Raw genomic sequence first — 24,111 nt, 5'->3', positions numbered from 1 at the left:
AACACATTGGTAAAACATATAATTAATAAATGGGTGAACATCGCTTGTGTCCATAATGCGCAGCATTAATATATACCCACATGACAGCTCATTGCTACTTTGTAATTCTACTCCACTACAATTCAGAGGTTAACCTGGTATTTTTACTCCACTGCATTTATTTGAGTTACTTTGCAGATTCTGATTAATGATGTGAAATATAAACAACCCTTAAATCAGACTTTAGTTACACCTGAGTAAAATTCAGATAAGGTGATTGTCAAGTGCCAACAATCAGGAGAGATATTTGATAGTTGGTGCTTGAGAAGACTAAACATGTATCTGCAATTGACATGAATGAAAACGAGTAATAAAGTATATTCATTACTCGTTATTCTCTACTAATAGTTAATTAAAGACTGTATATTATGGCTATTTTGCACATCCCTTTCAAGATTTTCAAAGGTTTATTGACATATCATACACAACTACGGTGTAGTTATGCTAATGAATGAAAAACTTGGGTCACAGGTTCCTCAACAGTGCATTACAAGACATCTATCAATATGTGTGTACCTCCACCATTAAACTGTCATATTCTGCACATTTCTTATTCTATCTACATACATAAGAGTATAATTAATATGTATAATATCAGTTAAAATAAGTGCTTCAACATAGTTAACATTGCAGGAAAGCAATATATTAGACGTTAAGTACTTTGTCAGACTTAATATTTATCTGTAGATAGATACCCCCAAAGTTGTTTTCTTATTTAAAAGAAGATATTAATATGTTATTTAATGTTTAAATAAAGATTAATTCGTTTTTCTGTTTTGCACCTCCTCCTATTAATATCTGTGTACATCCTGCACTAAACTGTTTTATTGAAGAGATCACTTATAGTATCTTCTTGATTTTTTATATTCTATATTTCTATCACAGACCTTCTACTTTCCCCCTATGAAAGTATATGTACTCTTAATATTTTTTTAATCAAATATAACACATAAAAACAATAATTCAATAACGTGCTTTAACCACTAGGCACACAAGGTACACACAGACACTTGTATGTACAACATCTGAAGATGTGTAGTTTTATTCATGCTTTCACATAATTTTACATCATATTGCTATACTATTTCAGACTCAGTATTTACATTCTTACATTCAAAATTCAATCCAATTCAAATCAGTAATATCTTTAAAAACTACAAGTCCTTTTCTATCAGCTGTGCACCGTTATGGTGTAAATATAACCTATCTATGAATTAGATCAAATGTAAAAGTCAGCCGAATTAGTGTCGATACTGCAAGGAGACGTATTGTGTGAAGAGAAATTGAAGATGTTTTTTAATTGTTGATATATTTATGATCCACGTCAAGTATTCAGTTTCGGCGGCATTTCTTCAGTTTTTCCAAAGGTCTTCTCATCAGGGCTCTCTAAATAAAGAACCGTACCGTGTATTACAATGCCGTTATGTGATGACTTTCAAAGAGAAAAGCAAGAGCACTCGGAATTAAGTATTATTTTACTCTTTTAAAATGTTTTCCGGATTTCATATAATATAAACATCAAATCCCAGCATGCATTGCGGCTAAAACATCCAATCAGCGTAGCTGAGGATCTTGGGTAATCGCTCGAAATGCCTACGTCTGTTTCCGGTTATTTTTATTTTGAAATTCAGTTCCTGACGAACGCCAAAAAAGACCGAGATTATGGAATTAAACCAATAAATAAAAGCAAGGATAATTGTGTGTTATTGGTGAGTAAATAAAAGTGTGTTATTTTGAAAAGAATAACAAATTAGAAGGAAAAAAAGATTTAAAAAATACGAGGCTCTGAGCCCCATGTATTTTCCTCACAGACGGCAACACTAAAGGTCTACAATAAAGACCTAAATTAATATTTGGGATGTTCTTGCCTTTAGATTCTCCCAATAAGTCCAAGTACAGAGGGTGACTTTGCTGTGAAAAAACACATTTCCACCAAAAAAACGTTAGCATTCATGAAGTAATCTTCCTCATAACTAGCAAACTAAACATCATGTACATGTACTGCACAAATAATTAGAAATAAAAACTCATTACTCGCATAAAATGACATCAAACGCATTTTAATGGCCAAATAAACCTTAAAATAGGCATTTTCCACCGAGAATAACACGAAGGTCGGCCATCGTTGTTGATCACGTGGTCTATGAAGGTCTATGGGACGCCCTTCCCGTAGAAGCCTGACGGTCAAGGGGTCCGCTGTCCGCAATGAAGGTCTATGGGACGCCCTGCCCGTAGAAGCCTGACGGGCAAGGGGTACCCTGTACGTAATATAGCGACGGGGAGGGGCCCTGACCGTCCGTCAATATGTGACGGGATGGGAGTGAGAACGTGTTGCGCGCGCACGCGCACACACACACACACACACACACACACACAAAGTCTGACTCCTCTCTTGGCCCCTCTGCAGTGATTTCTACGTCACCATGGTGAAGTGGATCAGTAATACTTACCTGGCAGTTCGGTGGGTCAACCGCTCCCAGAATGTATCACTGCTCACGGTATGCGACGCCACCATCGGAGTCTGCGTCCAGGTGGGTGATGTATTTCAGAGCATGGGGTCAAAGATGATGACAGATGACCTGTAATAATAAAAAATAAAGTACTTTTACCAGATTTCAATTCTGAAGTACTTGTAGTTTAGCATTAGGCTACTTTACATTTACAAGATAAACATTGTATTTTAACCAACTATAGTTACTCCTTAACTAATGAGAATTGTAAAACTATAATGATATGTATTGTCATATCAGTCCTTGTCAGTGGCGGCGCCAGAGATTTTCTCTAGGGGGTGCTGTGGGGTAGCTTGACGTTTCATAGAGGGTGCTCAAACATTAAGGGTTTCCCATTAATGCACCAGCGCTACAGTTAAATGTTCTACTGCAACACTCCCCACATGCACACACAGTGTACCCGCGACTGTTACAATGAAGGCTCGGTAATCAGCTCACGGCATATAGGTGTAAGCAGGGGTAAAGTGCTATTTTTACAAGTGGGGAGTGGACCTCACGTCCTCTAGTGGTGAAGATTTCTTTTTAAATATTGAAGTTAAAAGCATCAATCTGGTGCACTTTGAGAGCCAAAATGAAGAGATCTATGGATATACAGTATCTCTCAACATACATATGAAACAGAACTGTAAACAGATTTTCTATTTCTTTATAGATATTTTACAAATCACTCCCCTTTTAAAACAAAGCGTTTGAGATCCACTGAGATAACTAGACTAAAGTTAACTATCTAAACACAGAGTCCTTTACTTCACCTGAGCTGAGGTCAGGGTTCTTGCACCTTTTCCAAAGTCAAATTCAAGCACTTTTCAAGCATTTTCAAGGTGCATTTTCCAGCTTTTCAAGCATCTTACAGCTGTTGTAAATTACATATTTATATACACATACTCAAATGATTATTTCCCTACCTCACATTAAATCAGATGTTCTTTATGCTATAAACAACCAAATGTGTGTTTCGTGATAGCATTCTACACGAGGATGAAAAATTAAAGAAAAGAAAACTAAGTTTAATATTTCAAAATTAGTGACCTGTACGTAGACTGGGCCTCCCATATAACCTGGCTGAGCCGATATACAACAATCAGCCAAATAACTTTTCAATACATTATTGATTAATTGTTGAGGTACTTTTAGGTTGGTAGTGACGCAAGTCAGAGGTACATGGTGTACTTCTACTCCACTGCAGTTCAGAGGTACATGGTGTACTTCTACTTCTCTACAGTTCAGAGGTACATGGTGTACTTCTACTCCTCTACAGTTCAGAGGTACATGGTGTACTTCTACTGCACAACAGTTCAGAGGTACATGATGTACTTCTACTCCACTACAGTTCAGAGGTACATGGTGTACTTCTACTGCACTACATGTATTTAACACATTTAGTTACTTCACAGATGTGGATGAATGATGTGAAATATAACCAAGTGTTAAATCAGACTTGAGTTCCACCTGGAGTAAATCCACCAGCTACCCTGCAGTCTACAAAGCCATTCAGACTAGCTGCACCTTCACCAGCTTTGAGAACACTTTAATGATCAATCATTAGAAAACATATCATATATATTATTCTGAAATGGACCAATCTGCACAACGACTACTTTTACTGTCTTTCACTATATTTTGATGAGAATACTTTTCTATTTTCACTTGAGGAACATTTTGAATGCAGGACTTTTACTGTAACAGAGTATTCCTACACTCTGGTACTTCTACTTTTACTAAGTACAAGATCTGAGTACTTCTACTTTTACTAAGTACAAGATCTGAGTACTTCTACTTTTACTCAAGTACAAGATCTGAGTACTTCTACTTTTACTCAAGTACAAGATCTGAGTACTTCTACTTTTACTCAAGAACAAGATCTGAGTACTTCTACAGAAGTACAAGACCTGAGTACTTCTACTTTTACTCAAGTACACGATCTGAGTACTTCTACTTTTACTCAAGTACAAGATCTGAGTACTTCTACTTTTACTCAAGAACAAGATCTGAGTACTTCTACTTTTACACAAGTACAAGACCTGAGTACTTCTACTTTTACTCAAGTACACGATCTGAGTACTTCTACTTTTACTCAAGTACAAGATCTGAGTACTTCTACTTTTACTAAGTACAAGATCTGAGTACTTATAATTTCACTACAAGATCTGAGTACTTCTACTTTTACTCAAGTACAAGATCTGAGTACTTCTACTTTTACTCAAACAATATCTGAGTACTTGTACTTTTACTCAAGTACAACATCTGAGTACTTATTCCACCTCTGGTAGCGTATTAGCCTGAATTGTAGCCACAAAATCACGCAGAGCTGCATAAAAATAGACTCACAATGGTAACAAGTGGAAAATAATATTTACAAATGTGTACAATGATTTGTAGGTAATTCTGACTACTCAAGACACCTGACTTATACATCTTCAAAGGAAGACTGTGTTCATTCTACAATTACATGGGATTAAAACAAAATGTAGTTTTACTTGTATAATACTTCAATTTTATATAAAAGACAGTTTATTTTCATCTGTTTTCAAATAAACAAAGTATTGGCTTTCAGAATATTAAACTTGTTTCGGCAAATTCAGATGATAAATACAACTTTGAAGCTTCGGCATAATTACAAGCGGAGAACGGACTAATTTAACGTCACAGCAAGCATAACAACAGCCGGTGTTTCTTGTGAGTGTTTCCCCGGTACACAAACGCAAAAATACACAAACACACTCGCGAGCTTCCCCCAGACCAGTAATACAAACGAAAATGTGTCTTCGGGTCAATGTGACTGACTTCGATAGAGCAAGTCACATTTGGTTTAGGCACGAAACATACTACCAGTAGAAATACATTGCTTTCAAAATCGCTCTGTGTCGAATCAATAGATTATATTTCATGACTATAACACAAAATGCCGTGAGTGCTTCATCCTCTGAACACCACAGGGTGGCGACTGTAACGCTCCTCTGAAATGATTGTCCCCTGCAATTATTATTATCCCTCAATCGAGTTTGCTATTCAGCTAGCTAACGTTAGCTTAAACAAATGTAACATGCAACGTTAGCCTAATCTAAAATGCTCTTCTACGGCGTACCTTTCATGTGGCTCGTCAGCGCAGACTCTCGCATCGTTATTTGTTGCAAACTTTGCAGGAGGCTACTCGTGGGCTTGACCCTACTCTTAGCCATGGCTTGTATTGGTCTTCTGCTAGCCAACCTCCTGGCACACAGTCACCTATCTCTCATCAGAATGCCCAGGTCACACGTAACACAAACACCTGCAGGTCGCGCGCACAGCGCGGGAAGGCCGCAGCGGAGCTGTTTTATGTAGAAGCGAAGCAATTCTTTTCTTTTAATCTAAAAAGCGAACTATTCAGTCAGACAGCAATTTATTGTAAAAGTAAAGCATTTACATTTTCAAGCACTTTATCTCAATTTCAAGCACCATTCCCAAAATTCAAGCACTTTCCCAACCTTGAAAACAGCACGTCAAATTTCAAGCATTTTCAAGGATTTCAAGCACCCGTACGAACCCTGTGAGGTTATCTGAGACTCTCAGTCTGACAGGAGAGAGTTCTCCCTCCACCTTGTTGTTGAAAAAGCTCCTTATATCCGTTAGCTTGGCTAGCTAGCACCAGATGCTAACCACAACGATATCCGGTAGATATCCACCGGTGCGCTCTCTCTCTCTCTCGCTCGCTTGCACACGCACACAAAATGGCTCGTGCCACACACACAGAGCAGAGCTTGAATGAAACAGACCCAGAAGTAAGCTACTTGTACTCACGAGGCCTATTATGTGCAGAATCCCTCTCGCTTTCAGGTGGTTTTGATTGAGTGTCCACACGTGGACGTTTAAGGACTAAAAAACGATCCATTTGTCACTTTGCTGTTAGCAAATCATTTGGGGCTCCAGCTAACAGGAAGTCACTCAAGTGTCACAAAGTAATTTAGCCTATGGGTAGGTCAACAATCAAATGGGTGCTGGCCATTGGCCTAATCATATCACCTGTGTTGGCTTTATGTTTTTGGTCAAACATTTATTTGTTTCACATTTGCATTGATGTAATCAATAATTTTTCTGATTTAATTTAATTAAAAAAAAGAATAATTTTCGGGGAAAAAAAACATATTTCTTGGGGGTGCTTAGGGGGTGCTTTGGCAATCCTGGGGGGTGCTTCAGCACCCCCTAGCTCCCCCCTGGCGCCGCCCCTGGTCCTTGTTATAGTGTAAATTAAATCACTCAATAAAATGGCTAGAACACTGTATATGAATGCATTAGTACTAGTAATTATCCATGCGACAATATATAACAACAATATATCTCTTACTGAGCAAGAAAGGGTAAGATATTTTACAGAAAAGTGTTGCTACTTTTAAAGTAAAGCTGAATGTTACTCAAACATTGAGCTATTGCATAAGAGACCATATTTCCCTCTGATAATGATTGTCTTTTATAAATCAGATTAATTGCATTCCTTCAAGAATAAAGAATTGAGTTTGAATCGTTTTACAGCGCTCAAGATCACGTCCTTATTTCATATAATCCTTTTTGAAGCTGTCTTTCCTTCGTCTTCTGTTTAATTCAGAGACACGAGGACTCTTCAGGGACATGGCTGTCCTTTCAGGTAAGCCTCAATACTGACATGACTCATAACAACAATAATGTACCGACTTGATATCCTCTCTGCAATATAAAGGTCCATTATTAAGGGGGGGGGGGCTGTTTAAAGTGTGTCACCTCTGTGTGCAGGGACAGCAGCCGCTGTTCTCCAAGGACAGGAGCCGCTTCGTCCTCTCTCTGCCTGTGAAGCAAGGAGGGCAGGGAGACTTCAACCACATCACCATGTTCACTAAGAAGGTGACGACTAAACGGACTTCCATCCCCCGGAAGATGCTCCTTTCTCCTGTTTCCTAACCCTTTCACCCATTTCTGATTCCAGCTACGAAGTGACAAGGACGAAGTTCGGCACCTAACGTCGGGAGCCTGGGAGGTGACCGACATCGTAGCTTACGACGAAAACAACCAGATAATGTAAGACTGGCTCCGAGCATTTAGTTTAAAAAACATTTGCGTCAAATGTGTGTGTATGTTGCTCTATAGGCTGCAAATGAGTTATATTCTAATATCATTATTTAAACAAAGGCTTTTTCAACAGTTACCCGGTAAGACATGTACCAGCTGAGTCTGTTATGCGGCATCTGCGCGCTTTCCCCAAATACACTACGCCTTTTTGTTGATTAACACGTGAATTGCATAACAAGCTTTTTGCATAACTGTATCTGCCGTACGCACAGCGACTACTGATCTCTAGCCTTGTCCTGCTTTCGCTCTGCAGATACTTCCTGAGCACGGAGCCCTCTGCACAGCAAAGACATTTGTACAGGTATCAAACCCTCAATACATCCACCATACTGTGTGTTCTTAAGACCCTCCAATGCACCTTATTGTGTCTTAAAGCGTGTCCGCCCTCGGCCTGTTCCCTCGCCGCTGCGTCACCTGTGGACTGAAGGACGAGTGTTCCTTCTTTGACGCTGAGGTCAGCCCCGATGCACAGCACGCCATCCTGCGCTGCAAAGGTCAGAAAGAAAATCTGATTCCTTAACTTTTTATAACCTCTGCACCAGAAAACTATAAAATGGTGACTTCTTTATTGTAAAAGCCCTCGGCATACTTAAGGGGGAAGGGGGGGTGTCCGGTGCCTTGCTCAAGGGCACCACGGCAGGGCAGGAGGTGAACTGGGACCTCTCCAAGTAGCAGTCCACACTCCATATGTTAGATCTGCTCAGCGACTATTTATCTGTAGATGCAGTTTTTTGTTCCATTCCAAAATGAAATGAAATGAAATGAGATATTTAGATGAACATAAGAAGTAGGACTACGCATTACAAATATCAAATAATATATATAAACATATAATTTCTATTTAAAAAAGTCCAATAAAAGATACATTTACAATATGAAATTGAACTCCATTCCAAGTTAATGTGATTGATGTTTCCTTTTATAGACACATAATACTTCCTGAAGATGAATGTTACTTTGATATTTTAATAAAGGAAATCCCTCAGTATAAAGTGTGCCCTTTTTGCTGCATTTCGTCTTGCTACTTTACATAATGGCATAATTATGGGCGATGTGAGGAAAGCCCCACATACGTCTTCTTTCTTTCTATCAGTCTTTATTTCGAACAGATTAAAAAATAACAAATAACAAATGTGAAAAACAGAATACCGTATTGTTATAATACAGTATTTATCCACATTCATGGGAATAATTTGTATATTCAACAAAAAAAATGTCTTCATATTAATAATAATAATAAATCATATGTGTCCGAAAGGGAGGAAGCAAATGCTTATTAATTCCCACCCCTTACTTGATCAATGATTGTCCTTTAAATCATTATGCAAGTTATTCCTACATACATTTACATTTATACAAACATATACAATCATTTCTCATCTTCAATCACCTTTCTTCATTCTCATAGTTTTCCAAAAAAGTGTTTCTGTACATCCTTTTAAACTGAAGTATGCTTGTGCTTTGTTTGAACTCCTGCTCCAAAGCATTCCATAAAATCACCCCACAGATTGTTAAACTCGTACTTCTCAGAGTTCTTCTGACCTTGAGTTGTTTCAAATGTAGATTTCCTCTCAAAGTATACCCACCCTCTCTGTCTACGAACAATGTTTTTAATTTCCTAGGAAGTCTGAAATGTGCCTCGAAGTGCATGAAAGTAGCCTGAAGAAGGCACCGACGTGTCAGCGTGTCATGCACATCCAAAGCTAATGTTTTACTCCACCCTCTGCAGGACCCGGAGTTCCAGCTGTGCTGCTCCTGAGCTTCATCGATGTGAACTGTGAGTCGTCTTCACTCCCCTCACACGAAACCATTTTGTGTTGATGTGATGGAAATGCTAAATAGTCCGCAGCGATGAAACATCAGCAGCTGCTGGATCCAAACGGCGCCACTTTATTCACCACCAGTCATGTCTTGCATACTCTTTGATTTCAAACGGTGAATTAGGAGATACCACTCACCGTTTAACTGAGACTTAAACCCTGAATTGACTGAGATTATAAATTCATTTGCACAAGACTTCATGATTTGGGAAGCAATTATTAAGTACATTTGTAAATGTAGGAGTTTAACACTACTTGCCTTAAGCCTGAAAAGCTGATAAATAAATGTTTTAGAAAGAACTGATATTCTGATAAAGGGCGTAGTGAATACATTAAATAATAGCAATTACTGACCGATATTAGGTTTTTTATGCAAGTATATTCGGTTGAAAAAAGAATATCTGTTGCCAGACGTAAAGAACAGAGCTGATCCATACCCTAGATAAATGCTTGACTGCAAGGTGAAGCAGCCGCCTCTTATATATATGATAACTGTTCTGTTGTTACATGTAGAATAGAAAACATGTTGTGAAATCAAAATGGAGCCTTGCCCTTTGCGGCAGCCTCTGGATGAAGTGCTGCATATTTCATGTGAACTTCTGACTTCATGCATAGGCTTGTTTGATATTAAGAAATACACACGGTTTCTTGTTTGTAATTCACAGCCTATTTCATCTTGGAGAACAACCTCCCTCTGCGCTCCGCTCTGCAGAGCAAGAAGAAGATCCGGAATGAAACACACACCATAACTAATGACAACTTTGGTACAAATGGTGACTAGTTCATTATATGAAGGTTTTCCCTTCCCGTCGTCCTCTGCTTCACCTCTCCTCGAGTTAATGTGTGTGTCGTCCTCAGCGCTGCCTCTGAAGCTCATCTATCCTCCCGACTTCTCCGAATCCTTCCTCTACGGCCTTCTGCTCATTGTGTAAGCCCATTCCACTTTATCACATTTACATCTTTACACCATCCACTTCACCGGGGCTTCAGAGGACGGCTGAAAGGGAAGCTCTTCCCTCCACCTGCATACTTAAAGTACATTATCAAATCAACAGCAGCTATAACTGAAAACTAAATGCGTTCCAGATGAGAACATTCCTCCTATAATCCTTTTTTCATTCTTTAATAAAAATCAATCTCGTAATACAACAAGGTAAATACTCTACAATCAATACCGTACTTTAGTACCCAAGTATTATTGACTAAATGCACTTATCTTAGTGTTGGGGAAGGTAACATGTTAAAGGTGTTATAGTTAATGTAACTATTTAAATAATTAATGCAACATAACATTTTCTAGTTTTAAACTGAGCAGTTGGCGTGCAGCTGAATGTTCCGTCAGGTTTGTTGCCAGCACTCCGTTCCCACGTAGCATTATGGAAATAATAATACTGACAATCAAATGAAAGTATGGACAAAAAACGACCAATTGATGCATGAAAAATACGGCCAATGGCGCATTTTATTTTCAATTGTTTGTACATGTTTAATATACACTTTAAATGTCATACAAGTAACAATGATTGTTCATACTTCCATCGTTATAATTAAATAAATATTTTAATACATTTTCTGTATTTGTGAACCAACTGCTAAAGGGCAGAGGATTTTCTTGGATGAAGCGGGGGATAATTTCATTATTATTTATTACTTGTTTCTTTATGTTATATACTTGTCACACACTAGGTCAACCATCTGCAGTAGTCTTTGTAACCCCAAAGGCTCTCAGTAAAGGAAAAGTGTGTAATAGTACATCTCATCACAACATGCCGTCTGTGGGAATCCTCACGTTCAAAGTAAATAAGTGACGGTTGTCTCCGTGTGTCTCCGTGTGTCTCCTCTCAGCGGCAGCTCTCCGGGGGGGCAGGGGGTGACGGATGAGTTCAGGCTGGACTGGTACCTGGGGCTGGTGGGGTCAGAGCAGGTCATTGTAGCACGACTGGACGGCAGGGGGTCAGGGTTCAGAGGTCAAAGGTAACTACATGTCCAACATGGTTCTGGGAGTGAGTCGTTTCTCTGTCTTCACCTTTATCTCCGTCTCTTCCCAGGGTTTTGCAGCAGGTCCACCAGAGGCTCGGCACGGTGGACAAAGACGACCAGATAGCCGCTCTGCAGTATGTATTTTGTATAAAAATAATCATTTTAATTGTAGTGAGAGTTTTTCTTTGAGCCTGAATGCTCCTCAGCATTTCAAAGACACCTTTGCCAGCGGTCTGTGAGCAAGTAATCCTGAATAGGAGACTTGAAAACGTAGAAAGAAAGGCATCATTGTTGGATAATTGAACGTTTGCCAGTTTCCCTTTAAAGTATTGCTAAGTATCTTATTTTTCCCAGAGCGAACAAAAGGCATATTTGATGCTTTGCACAATGTCTTTAATTTGACAAGAAATTGCATCAATTTTGATATTTGTTCACTCACAGCAAAATGGCTTCTTAAAAGTGACTTTGCTTTCATGTCTTCAATGACAGAAAACGGTCTGTTCTTTCGCCAGACGAAACAACTTTTGAATACGAAAACAAGGTGTCTCGTTATGATACCGTACTTTCTGAAGAGGAGACGCGTTTAAGTTCGAAATGCACGTAAAATATGGTGTTTTTAAGTTATAAAAACACAAGTTGGGGCTTTTTTCCTCATTTCTTTTCCTCCCTCTCACATGTGGATCTGACCTTTGACCTCCTTGCTGTTAATAATAATAATAATGCATTTGTTTTATATAGGCGTCTTTCAAGGCTCTCAAGGTCGCCGTACAAACACATAAAAACAAGATACTCTGTTGCCCACTTGATGTTCTGTGAATCGAAGCGGTCGTCTGAGTGTTGTTGCAAACGCTTCCTCTGTGTGCCTCAGGTACCTGGTGAAGCTGCCGTTCATTGATCCCACTCGAGTGGGGGTCTTCGGAGAGGTTTGTCCGTGTTATCAATCCAAACATTCACCCTCAAGGATAAATAAAGAAAGCGCGACGGATCAGGGCCTTTGTAGGGCAAAGAAAATAAGGATGGAGCTGAGGGTAACACACTAAGGGGAAACTGAGATTAAAGTACATTTACGAGAAGAAAGTCACAAATGTACCAAAACAACATTAGGAATATTCTGAGATAATAAAGTCATACATTTGCGCATGCACCAAGTCTTTTATGACGTCATTGTCTTTCTTTGTTCTACTTAGTAAGCCCCCCACTGTATTTCTTTTTTTACTTAAAGTCATAAAGTTAAATATATATTGTTAGGAAGGACTGATTTTCTCTCATCTCTCAGGGCAACTCTTTTTGCTTAATATAGAGAAATATGTTAAACATATACTTGAACAATGTACTGATTTGCAGAGGCCTGAATGGTGAAGTAAAGCCGAGAGAAAATTCTTGAAAAGTGTAAAAAAATCTGAGCATACTTGTTTATATATTCAAGCATCTAATAGAGAATATCCCTATGTATCTTCTTGACCACCAGGATTACGGGGGCTACCTGGCGCTGATGGTGCTGAAGTCCACAGAGAACCTGATCCAGTGTGCAGCAGTGCAGGCGCCCATCACTGACTGGTCTTTGTACGGTGAGCAGAAGAACAAACCTCAAAAGAAATGCTGTATCTTCTCTTCTTTAATTCACACAGCAGGGACAAGGAAGTATGTATTACTTCTGCTGCTGCGGCGCCGCTGCCGAGGTCTTTATCCCGCCGTCTGTAATGTGGCTTTAATTATCCGTACGCGGCGCTTTCGGGAATTCAGGCTTATTGAATTTTTAAGGATGAAAAGCTTTCCTCGTGTCTGGTAGAGGCGAGTGAGTATAAAGCCGTTTTCATTTTGAAAACACACATTTGAAACTCATGTAACGTGTACAAAAAGTCCTTTAAAGGCAGGCTCAGAGAGAAGAATCATTGTTATGAGTTGTGAAGCTCTGAGGAGATAAACTCCAGCTTTGTTTTTATTGAATAATTCTCCACATCTTTATTAAAACAACCTCCTTTCTTTTCCAGCTTCGACGGTTTCCGAGAGATACCTCGGCTCACCTTGGACTGAGGAGAACAAATACCAAGTGAGTATCAGCGTTAGCGTTAAAACATAAATATGTTATACACGTAAATAACAATTTCAAAACATGACAATATATTGGAAAAGAATGCTGTTTTTCAACGCTTTTAGTCACTTTTACTGGGAAATGTAATCTATTTATCACATTATGCAATGTCTCAGCTAATGATAGGTCGATTCATTTTGCCGACACCACGCAATGTCAAGCATCCTGTTTTTCATTACAAATAAGCACCGAGTCATTATTAGTGTAAGAATAGGATGTCTTCATATTACTTAATCATCGAGAGACCACTAAGGTTTATCTTGCAACTTTTATAGGGTCCCCGACGTTGGAGCACATTAGAAAAAACCTGCTTTGTTGTTGTTTTGCAACGTATTTATTCGAACATCAATTGTTCACCCAGCCGTCGCTGAAAGGCTGCTGGTGTGCAGCGTCGACATTAGAATAGACAAGCACTTAAATATCCTTCAGAAGCAAAATGACTTCTCTTCCACAACATGTCCTTTCTTCATGGCAAGGTGCAGGTCACACTGCTTTGTGGGTTTCAAAAGAAAGAGGGAAATGTGGCCACCAGCACTTCAGGCAGCTCTCCAAAGATGTGGGGAAAACACACAAACATGGGAAACAGGAACGAGCCAGAGGTGTAGGCTAAATAGAAAACAGTTGTCCTCTGTGTGAAGGTTGTAGTCAAAGTGTTTCTCCTCCAAAGTGGGTTGCCTTTAACTGGGCCGGCTATTTCTGTGACTCGCAGCGGGGGGGGGGGGGGGGGGGGGGTTGGGTCTGCTTTTAAAATGACATCCAAAGAACAAGAAATGTGGCGCGAGGTGATCACACAATGATCAGCGGGACACCATCGCCTGTCCTCAGAGACAGACGGGTTATTAAATGTCTGGTTTTTGATGCGAGTCTGGAACATTTCCCCCGTTTGAATCCCAGCTGGGGAGGGCAAGATGAGGTCGTGATGTATTTTAATATAACAGGCACCAGCCCAATACTAAAGCTTCCATGGTGGCTCGACTCCCGGGGAGACTTGGCTGACGCACTTTACTGTGTTTAAAGATACGGTGGTGTGGTAATGATGAATCGGTAGGTTATGTGGAATAGTTCATTCCATTCATTGACCAGGTTTTGTGCATCGTCAAAGTGAAGTCCATACGATTTTCCATTCCATAACAAATATTATTTGCGGTAAAAAACGATGTGATTGACATGTCTGCCTCCACGAGACCATCAGCTGAGACTCTCTGAACTCGGGCCCAGGAGTTCAACACTTTTAATCCCCATCTGATCAGATTTATCTTTTGGGGAGTTGAAAACCAAACAACAGGATTAGGATCACTTTGATATCCGATCAGATCAGGAAATCCAATCCAAGCTTTAATCTGGATCAAATCTTCAAAACGGGTTCAAACCGACCACACAGGATTGGGATCAGTTTGATCCCAATCAACTGGATTATCCTGATCCCACCAGAGGGGCGGGTTTCCAGTGGATCACCAGAGCAAAATGTACTGTACCATTTATTTTAAAATATGTTTCAATTTAAATAAGATGTCAAAGTTTGTTAACTGAAATAATACACCATTTTTAGCCTTCATGGGAAATACATTATATTTTTTCCATTTTTGCTCACGTTTGTGGCGGCCTATTTTGTTTTCCACCAAATGTTGATGACATAAATGTTTATGCTCATAATCACAACAAAGATTGTCAATCACAAATGTAATTTAGATTAAAGTAAAAATATCTAAAAAAAAGTCCATCATCTGTCATCACCTTTCAAATAAAAAAATATAATTACTAGACATTATAGAAGTCTCTGCAATGTGGTCTCTTGTCTTCCTTGTATTATTTTGCATGTCCACTAGATGGCGCTCGGTAGGATTAAAGCACTGATATTCAGGATCTCGTCATCTTGAAAAGTCGTAATCTGGATCAGGGTGATCCTATCCTGCATTGCTTTGAACTCCAGGGACAACATTTGGCCGACTTGTCTGATCTGGATCACACAAAATGGGATTTCAAAATCTGATGGGATCTGATTGGTTTGACTAAAGGTTTTGAACTCCTGGGCCCAGGTGCCCCTCTGACCTTACTCTTATCCAACTGTTGGTTTGCATGAGTGGTCTTCAGCGTCTTTTCTCCTTTGGCTCAAGTTCTTGAGGATCTTTTTTACCTTGAGCGACCAGGTATCTGCAACGTTGAGTCTCCTCCAGTCTGAGAAATACAGGATTAGTTGGTCAGTAGGATCAGTCGAGTCCTTGGTAGTCACAGCATTCCTCTTCCCTGAAACTGAAGGAAACCCTGCTTCATGCTCCAAAGTTTCCATTCATGGACCATCCCAGCACAGTCCTGGCGGCATACGGGCCATTCCCGCAGCTCTCGAGGACCTCCCATGCTTCCATTGGCTTGGGAGCATGTGTTCCTGTTAACAGGTCCACATTTGCCTCAATGGGTGGATTGTTCCTTTGAAAAGTGTGGCCATTTAGCCAAGCCTTCCTGGGTCACTACGTCATCCATGGTCACTGGCATTTTCTATTGTGTGAGAGAGGTAGGTTCGTAGTTGTTACTGTGGTGACAACGATACGTTCCTTTGCTCTTTCCCTGGGTTGTGTTATGAATGTAGTGAGAGTCCTTTGTCCTCTCTTTCCACTCCTTGCTCCAAGGCCTTATCAAACGCTCTGTATTTAAAGCATCTCCTTCAAATGTAGCAATCTCTCTTGGCGGCAGAGATGAGAAATGTTGTTGCTGGACCAGAGCATCTAATGTTGCCTGTTCATGAGCGTCAACAATGTCTCCAGGTGGATTGTGACCATAGTCTGTTGCAATCGTCCATCATTTGACTGAGCGGACGAAGCACTCGTGCCTTCAAACAGTGATGATTGCAGATAGGTTGTTTTGGCCGTACATCCAGATGTTGTAGATTGTGCCGTGGTAATGATGATTGTTCCAAGTGGTTTTGTTGTTGAGGTAGCATGCTTGTACTCTCTTGCCATTGGGTTTAAAGGAATGACAGGTTCCACTTGAGGTGGCAGCAGAAACATTGCTCCACTCAGAGGAGTAGCAACATTTGACACACTGTCATTTGGATGTATGTCATCCTCAGCTTCAACATTTGTTGCTTCACATTTTTTTAAGGAAACCCACATTTTTGTTTCAGTGACACACTCAACATCACGCAACATTTTTGCTTTGAACCATATTTCATGTTTTTCTTTTTCTTCACATGGTAATAAACCCACCAACGATTCATGTAAACATGTCGCTTCATCACACAGCATCAATTTACCAACAGCATGTTGTACCTCTGATTATGTATCACCCTTAAGTAACAAACCTTGCACTGACTTTCGTATGACGCTTGCATTATTTAGCTTATTTCTTTATTTAATTTTGCAACCTATCTATTTTATCTAGTTGCGCTTTTGTAGTCAGCTTAACAACCCGTTTCTGAGTTTCTTTTTCAACACCACTGGTCACTAGTGGGTTTATTGGCAGCGTGCAAACCTGCCCCATGTGACGCTATTTGCGACAGACGCAGCGTCACACACATCCATGATAATAGTCTGTTCCATCAGTCAATATAAAGTCACTTGTATGTGCACTTCTGCTACACATGCACTTGTTTTTGTGTGCACACTCGTTATATGTCCATTAAACATTGTAGCGCTGCACATACCTGTCGTCTATATGACGCGTCCGGCACTGTGCGGCGGTCCGCGGCGATGCTCCAATTCCGGTGTTTTTAGCATTAGCACATTAGCTCCTGCGTCGGGTCCAATAGATGACTGCAGACGAACTCCTGATGGTCACACAGCAGGTGGCTCTCCTCATCCCCCTGCGGTCTGCAGACGCCCTCCAACGTAGCCATACAATGATCCATTCCATAACAAACGTTCTTTTCGGCACTCGCGGAATGCGGTCAAAAACCATTTGCCCTTCCGGGGTCAGACACACCTGATCAGGTGACAAAACAAACCTTATAGTCCGGCAGTCAAAGGGCTATTTTTACCCTAACCCCAAATTCTCTGATAAAGTTTTTTTCTCTGATGATTATTCATATATAGGGTCTATATACAGATATCTAGGGTGGTGTGGAGTTCTCATCCTTGGGCAATTTGAATTATTCACGATTTTGTGCAGGTACCCTTATTCGCGATATTTGTGAATCTCTGAATTAGGGGGTAGGGCTACTCTTTGACGTCTAGTGTAATGTAACATTCACATATTACAGCATATGATATACCATAGTAAAAAGGAATTACATACCTTTCCAACGGTGTATTATACATGTCTTTGTGATGAATAATAACGTCACATGACACTGGAATGTATGTCTTGCAAGGATGATCTACGGACATTTTTATAATAGTTTCCTAAAAATAAGGGGAAATATCGATTATCGATTATTATATGTGCGGCATGCATCTCTTGATGAGCTACGTAGGATGCATTGGGTCCCTTATGGCGGACAGTGGTATAGTGGAGGTACTGAGTTCATCATTCGGTGGTGTGCTGAAGATGCTGATAGGAAAGAAGTTCCCTGAGAACGTAAGAGCATTGAGAATGTTGGTGGAGGAACTCCTCAAACCAGTCTTTGAGAAACATGAGTTGGAGAGGATGGATGACCTAATGAAGATCTTGGAGGATGCAGCTTCAAAAAACAGAACGACTAAGCTGTGGGTCGATTGTTTGATCAAGCCGGTCTAAACAATTATGCAATATATTCGGGCGGAAAGGGAAGCAGACTGGCCACTTCATCTGGCTACAGTCAAGGAGATGATGCCTATGCAGCTGCTCACTTCAATTATGCCCGATATGGTTTATATTATCTCCGAGCAATGGAAGAAATGCCCGAGGAAGAACGCGAACACTTCATGAAAGGTCAGCATACGATGCATCACAGATCAGGTTTGTTCAACGGGATATGGAGCGACATGGCCATTGAAACAACGTCCATGAGATATGGACATGGTCAGAATGGCATCATTGGGATCACACTACGGCCAGAAACTCTGAAAACATGGGCCTACAGCATGCATGCGTGTAACAAAGTTGTCGGGAATCTGGATTCGATGAGGGACCATGAGCAACAGAAATGTCCATCACAGACCCATCACAAAGAAGAGATGAAAGCGAGAATGAAATCAGACGGAGAGGACAGAAAACATCTTCGAGAGAAGTTAGAACTTTGCATTGATCCACTCAACAATGATCAACACCCAGAGGGACTAGTAAACATTGTAACAGGAAAGGTAGTTGACCATCCCTCTGTGAATGTTGACAAAGCCGTGGAGCTGGGAACAAAGCAAATGGAAACATTCGAAGCAGGTTGGCCAGCGAGCTTCCATGCGCCAATTCAGAAATGTGTCACGACGATGGCAGCGTTTCGCAAGCATATCAAAGTTGGTGATATGAAACTATTTGACACAGAGATGATCTATGCCAGAGCTATGGCTTTGCAGTCCAGCCATCGAAAATTCGATACGAACAATCTGATGTCACACGAACTGTCCCCAAAACCAACATCAATATTTGATGACAGCGGGCACATGAAGGAGGCCAAAACTAAGTCAACCCTGAAAAACGCTCTGAAAGTTGAAGTGTCATCGAGGCATGCTGATGTTACTGCTTCATTCCTGGATGGATGTGCAGTTACGTGGGTAGTAAGCTGGCCTACCGGTGGTGGTACTGTGCAAGACTTCCTCGACAACTTTCGTCGACACATCCAGGTTCATCTACAGACGAGTGACGTGTACCTAATCTTCGATAGGTTTGTATATACTATATAACTTTGTAAAACTACACGTAGTCTAACACTAATTAGTAACATATGCCAGGTTTGTATATTCTATATAACATAAAACAAAACTAGAACTAATCACGCTGTGTCTGTATATACTATATAACATTATGGGATGTGGAATATAACATTTTGTTCATAGGTACAACGAGGGTAGCATTAAGGAGTCTACTAGAAGTGACCGGGACAAGGGAGCCAGTAGAGTGTACATACTTCGCCCAACAGCCCGACTGCCACCGCAGAAGGTGTTGCTTACTGTTAGCAGCAACAAGAAACAACTGATTGATTTGATAGTGGATGACCTTGTAGCCCATAAAGATGTGTTGACAGCATCATTGGTTGTCATTGGGAATGATCCAGTTCCAGTTCAAATCAGTCGAGGTGTGGTCACCAGAAGAGAGGACATGTCCATAACACATGAAGAGGCTGACACAATGATAATTCGACAGATTGCATATGTCGGAGCTTCAGAAGTCCTTGTTGTTGCCGACGACAGACGTCTTTGTTCTGCTATGCCACTTTGTGTTCGAGGGTGACATCACTGGCCATGTCATGATGGTTTCTCCGGTGAAAGGAAGGTATTTCATTGACATTAACGCAAGCGTTGAAAAGAACCGTGATGTGATGGGCAACTTATTAGCTGCTCACGGCGTGACCGGCTGTGATACCGTCGCAACGTATTATGGCATCGGGAAGGGAGTGGCACTGAAGGTCCTGAGGTCCAATGTCCACTCACTGTCCAATGTTGGCGACATCAACTGTTCTGTTAAAGATGCCGTTCAACAATCGACATGATTTCTACTTTCCTGCTATGGTCACCCCGAATGCGAGTCAATGACGGAAGCCAGACAAAAGATATGGTCAACGAAAGTGTCCCGCAGCATTGGTGGTGCTCCAAAACTCCAAACTCTTCCTCCAACAAACGAGACATTCAGAGAAAATGTGGCACCTCCAAGTAGCGATATGGAGACAAGCCATTCAGCCTAACCCTCCACTTATGGACCCTCTGAATTATGGCTGGTCCAAGGATGAAGGTAGCTCTTCTCTGTATCCAACAATTGCAGCAGAAAATGTTGGCTTCGCCCCAGAAGAGCTGCTGAAAGTGATCAAATGCTCGTGTGACAGTGCCGTACCTTGTAAAACTAAGCGATGTGGCTGTTACCTTGCCGGAATGGCATGTACATCATTCTGTAAATGTTAAGGTGGACATGGTTGTTTTAATCAAAAGACCAGGGAATGTCTCCAAGCAGAGACGGAGGATGAAAACATGTGAAACGAACACTGACAATAGCAGACTATATATGCACATACGTACAGTATATAACATCTATGTGCTAGTTAAGCTAAAATGACTGTTGTAATTTTCTTTATTTTGCCTTCAGCAATAAAATTGTCTTTGTTATCAATACTGGTCATAACATTAGTAAAGTAGAGTGCAATAATATGTGTGCATGTGCTTGCTTGCTTGTGAGAACAACAACAATAACCCTCATATATCTTAATACCAGATTAAGCAAAACTAATTGGTAAATTGTTTGTATGAGGAGAAAACTTTAATTTGCAGAGTTGCCCTGAATGCCTTACACGTGATTTACAAGCGATAATACAAATATGCTGACTCGGCAACATTGAAATAAAATACAGAAACGACCATTGTAACGCATCATTTTAATAATGAGGCATTCAGTTATTATAATACACATCAATACACCATAATAACAGACCTCCAGTGATGCCGCACATATAATAATCGATATTTCCCCTTATTTTTAGGAAACTATTATAAAAATGTCCGTAGATCGTCCTTGCAAGACATACATTCCAGTGTCATGTGACGTTATTATTCATCACAAAGACATGTATAATACACCGTTGGAAAGGTATGTTATTCCTTTTTACTATGGTATATCATATGCTGTAATATGTGAATGTTACATTACACTAGACGTCAAAGAGTAGCCCTACCCCCTAATTCAGCGATTCACGAATATCGCGAATAAGGGTACCTGCACAAAATCGTGAAAAATTCAAATTGCCCAAGGGTGAGAACTCCACACCACCCTAGATATCTTTATATAGACCCTATATATGAATAATCAGCAGAGAAAAAAACTTTATCAGAGAATTTGGGGTCAAGCTCCTCACTGCCGGACTATTACATACCCGTGCCGTAGGGAATGGACAGCGAGACCCTATGGCACGCACAGGGAATAACACCCAATTGTGACAACCTGAAACCAAACATGACACTCCATCAAAATGTCCAGACTCCAAATGTGAACACCAAACATACATTTTCATTTCTAGTGCCTTCAAAACTGACCTTTACTAGGCCCATTCTGCACTAAGTGTGTGAAATGTTAGTGGTTTCACGACAGGAAGTACTTTGTTAAAGTGCAAAATGTTGTACTCTACTTCAATATTTCTATCTGAAGCTACTTTGTACTTCTACTCCTTTTTGTATTGTAGGTAAAAGAAGACAAAGTACAGTCAGTGGAAGGGGGTACAATTTCGAGATTAAAGTTGTACATTTACAAAAATAAACTACTTCATTATTTACATATGATGCCACTTTATTATTGCACTCTTTTATATTGCAGGTAAAAAGAATAACAAGGATATATCTGAGTCCCCTGTGCATATTACTGCTTTGCAATCAAATATGGTTCCATGTTTAATTACCCGAACTACTTGCTTGCGTTTCACTTCATGTAAAAACATGAGTTTGTGTTTTGAGCATCTGTGACGGAAATAAATCAACAAATAAAACCGTTTTTGATATTCAAATGACTTCATGTCCGCACGATAGGTACGAGGATACAGACAGTTGCCACTTAGCGTAGCATAAACACCCAGAACTTAGTAAATACAGAACGCACGGATGATGATTGTGTCTTCCAGGCTTCTAACGTCCTGACCAGCATGAAAAGTCTGCAGGGAGCGACTCTGTTTCTGGCTCATGGCACTGCTGACGGTACGCCTCTATATTTTCTACCTATAATGAAAAAGATATGTTATTATCAAGGTCAGGTATCTCTATATTTTCTACCTATAATGAAAAAGATATGTTATTGTCAAGGAAACTGTGTGTGTTATGAGATGCAGTCTGCTGGCTGAGGCCCTGATGATTGTATATCCAGCAGTGTATATGACCCCTGTGACCTTCACTTTACACACTTGTTTTTCTCCACAGCAAACGTTCACTTTCAGCACTCTGCGGAACTCATCAAACACTTAATAAAGATCGGGGCCAACTATACCATGCAGGTAAACTTCAACTGTGGCTGGAGAAGTACATAGAGAGGATGCTTCAAAGACCAACTTAAGGATGCTTAGTCATTCAAGTCTGCTTCAATGCCTTTATGTAGTTATAAAGGTGTGTTCTGAATCCTGAATAAAGCTGCAACTCAAAATTCTACAAATTGATCAACATAAAAAAAAAATCCCCCCACCGTTTAGACCATTTTCTATATTAATTTCCATGAAAAAATTGAAGAAAAATACATTTAAAGATATAATACGGACTCTTAAGAAGCTGGGATGGACATGTTTCACTTTTCTATGATATTTTAAAGAGTAAACAAGAAAATAATTGGCAGTTAGTTGCAGTCCTAATCCTCTGTTCCAAAAACGACAACCCCTAAGCATGCTTTTGTTTCATTTTCAATGACCTCGTTTGTTTACTTATTCATCTGTCATCCTTTTTTGTTGTTACCCGGGACAGATTTACCCAGACGAGGGACACTTCCTGTCGAGGCGCAGCCAGATTCAGCTGACTCACGCCCTGATTGGTTACTTCAGAGGCTGTCTGCTCGACGCATCATTACTCAGCCAACTGAAGAGCGATGACTGAGAGGGAACATGGTGTGTGTGTGTGTGTGTGTGTGTGTGTGTGTGTGTGTGTGTGTGTGTGTGTGTGCGTGCGTGCGTGCGTGTGTGTGTGTGTGTGTGTGTGTGTGTGTGTGTGTGTGTGTGTGTGTGTGTGTGTGTGTGTGTGTGTGTGTGTGTGTGTGTGTGTGTGTGTGTGGTGTGTGCGTGTGTGCGTGCGTGTTTTTATACTTGTGGCTTGATGGACCAAACACGCTTCTTCTCAACATATCAGATATAGTTTCTGTCGCTCATCACCTCAGTGGAACAAAGCTCCTACAGTCACGTTACGTTTCAAAACGTAAAGTTATCTTTGTTTTATTGCACCTTTTTCAAAGTCAACAAACTCTTATGGTGATTTGGAGGACCAGTTGATAAAACAATGCCGATGCACTCTCTAGACCCTGAAAAGCTTCTTTTAAAGTCTTGGAAAGTTAGAACAAATGTGGCTTCAGATCTCAAGTATTTCTGTTCATGAATATTTATGAATAAATACGCAAAAGGCTGGACGAATACATCAGTATTAATGTACAGTGTTACACTTTTAAAAACGTGTTAGTATTATCTGAGATTTGTATTTTATTGAATTATCAACAGCTTTTCTTTGGTTAGCCTGAAATAGGGACTTCTTTATTGTCCCATAACACAAAATGTTCATTTTCCATTAGCTTAAGGATATTGTTGACGAATGTTCTGACGTTTTAATGTTTACCATACATTTACTTTACAAAGAAATGTCATCTTTTCTGCAAACATCATATTTAATTTGCTATGGTTTTATATTTCTACTGCTCCAAATGGGTTTAACGACCTTATGTTGCTTTAAATCCTTGGCTGACTAAATATTATTTTTGTTTTCTATACTTAATCTGAAACTGATGTTCTAATTTATGAATTAAAATCTCGCTGGATGAATTACAAGTGCAATTGCTCTCCACTTGTGCATTTCCGGCTGCTTATCCTTTA

The 24,111-nt window shown here is 40.1% G+C and overlaps 1 protein-coding gene across 2 annotated transcripts in view; it reads left to right on the top strand.

Annotated features, from left to right (window-relative positions):
- LOC117456916 (inactive dipeptidyl peptidase 10-like) overlaps positions 1-23,304 on the top strand; it is a 59,197-nt gene extending 35,893 nt beyond the window's left edge. The window contains exons 10-26 of one of the 2 annotated variants that reach the window (XM_034096791.2): positions 2,447-2,570; positions 7,129-7,167; positions 7,293-7,400; positions 7,483-7,574; positions 7,879-7,926; positions 8,001-8,119; positions 9,355-9,402; positions 10,111-10,209; positions 10,304-10,373; positions 11,291-11,419; positions 11,494-11,559; positions 12,294-12,348; positions 12,894-12,993; positions 13,417-13,475; positions 22,180-22,252; positions 22,472-22,545; positions 23,003-23,304. In XM_034096791.2, the coding sequence (XP_033952682.1) occupies positions 2,447-2,570; positions 7,129-7,167; positions 7,293-7,400; positions 7,483-7,574; positions 7,879-7,926; positions 8,001-8,119; positions 9,355-9,402; positions 10,111-10,209; positions 10,304-10,373; positions 11,291-11,419; positions 11,494-11,559; positions 12,294-12,348; positions 12,894-12,993; positions 13,417-13,475; positions 22,180-22,252; positions 22,472-22,545; positions 23,003-23,131 (1,432 nt within the window). In that variant the 3' untranslated portion in view covers positions 23,132-23,304. Of the gene's footprint in view, positions 1-2,446; positions 2,571-7,128; positions 7,168-7,292; positions 7,401-7,482; positions 7,575-7,878; positions 7,927-8,000; positions 8,120-9,354; positions 9,403-10,110; positions 10,219-10,303; positions 10,374-11,290; positions 11,420-11,493; positions 11,560-12,293; positions 12,349-12,893; positions 12,994-13,416; positions 13,476-22,179; positions 22,253-22,471; positions 22,546-23,002 lie in introns of both variants that reach the window. The other variant, XM_034096785.2, reaches the window with a different exon arrangement.
- The last annotated feature ends 807 nt before the right edge of the window (positions 23,305-24,111 follow it).

Source organism: Pseudochaenichthys georgianus, chromosome 2 (assembly GCF_902827115.2).
Source record: "Pseudochaenichthys georgianus chromosome 2, fPseGeo1.2, whole genome shotgun sequence".
Lineage (NCBI taxonomy): Eukaryota > Metazoa > Chordata > Actinopteri > Perciformes > Channichthyidae > Pseudochaenichthys > Pseudochaenichthys georgianus.
Note: the sequence above shows the minus strand (reverse complement) of the source record. Positions and strands in the feature narration are given on the sequence as shown.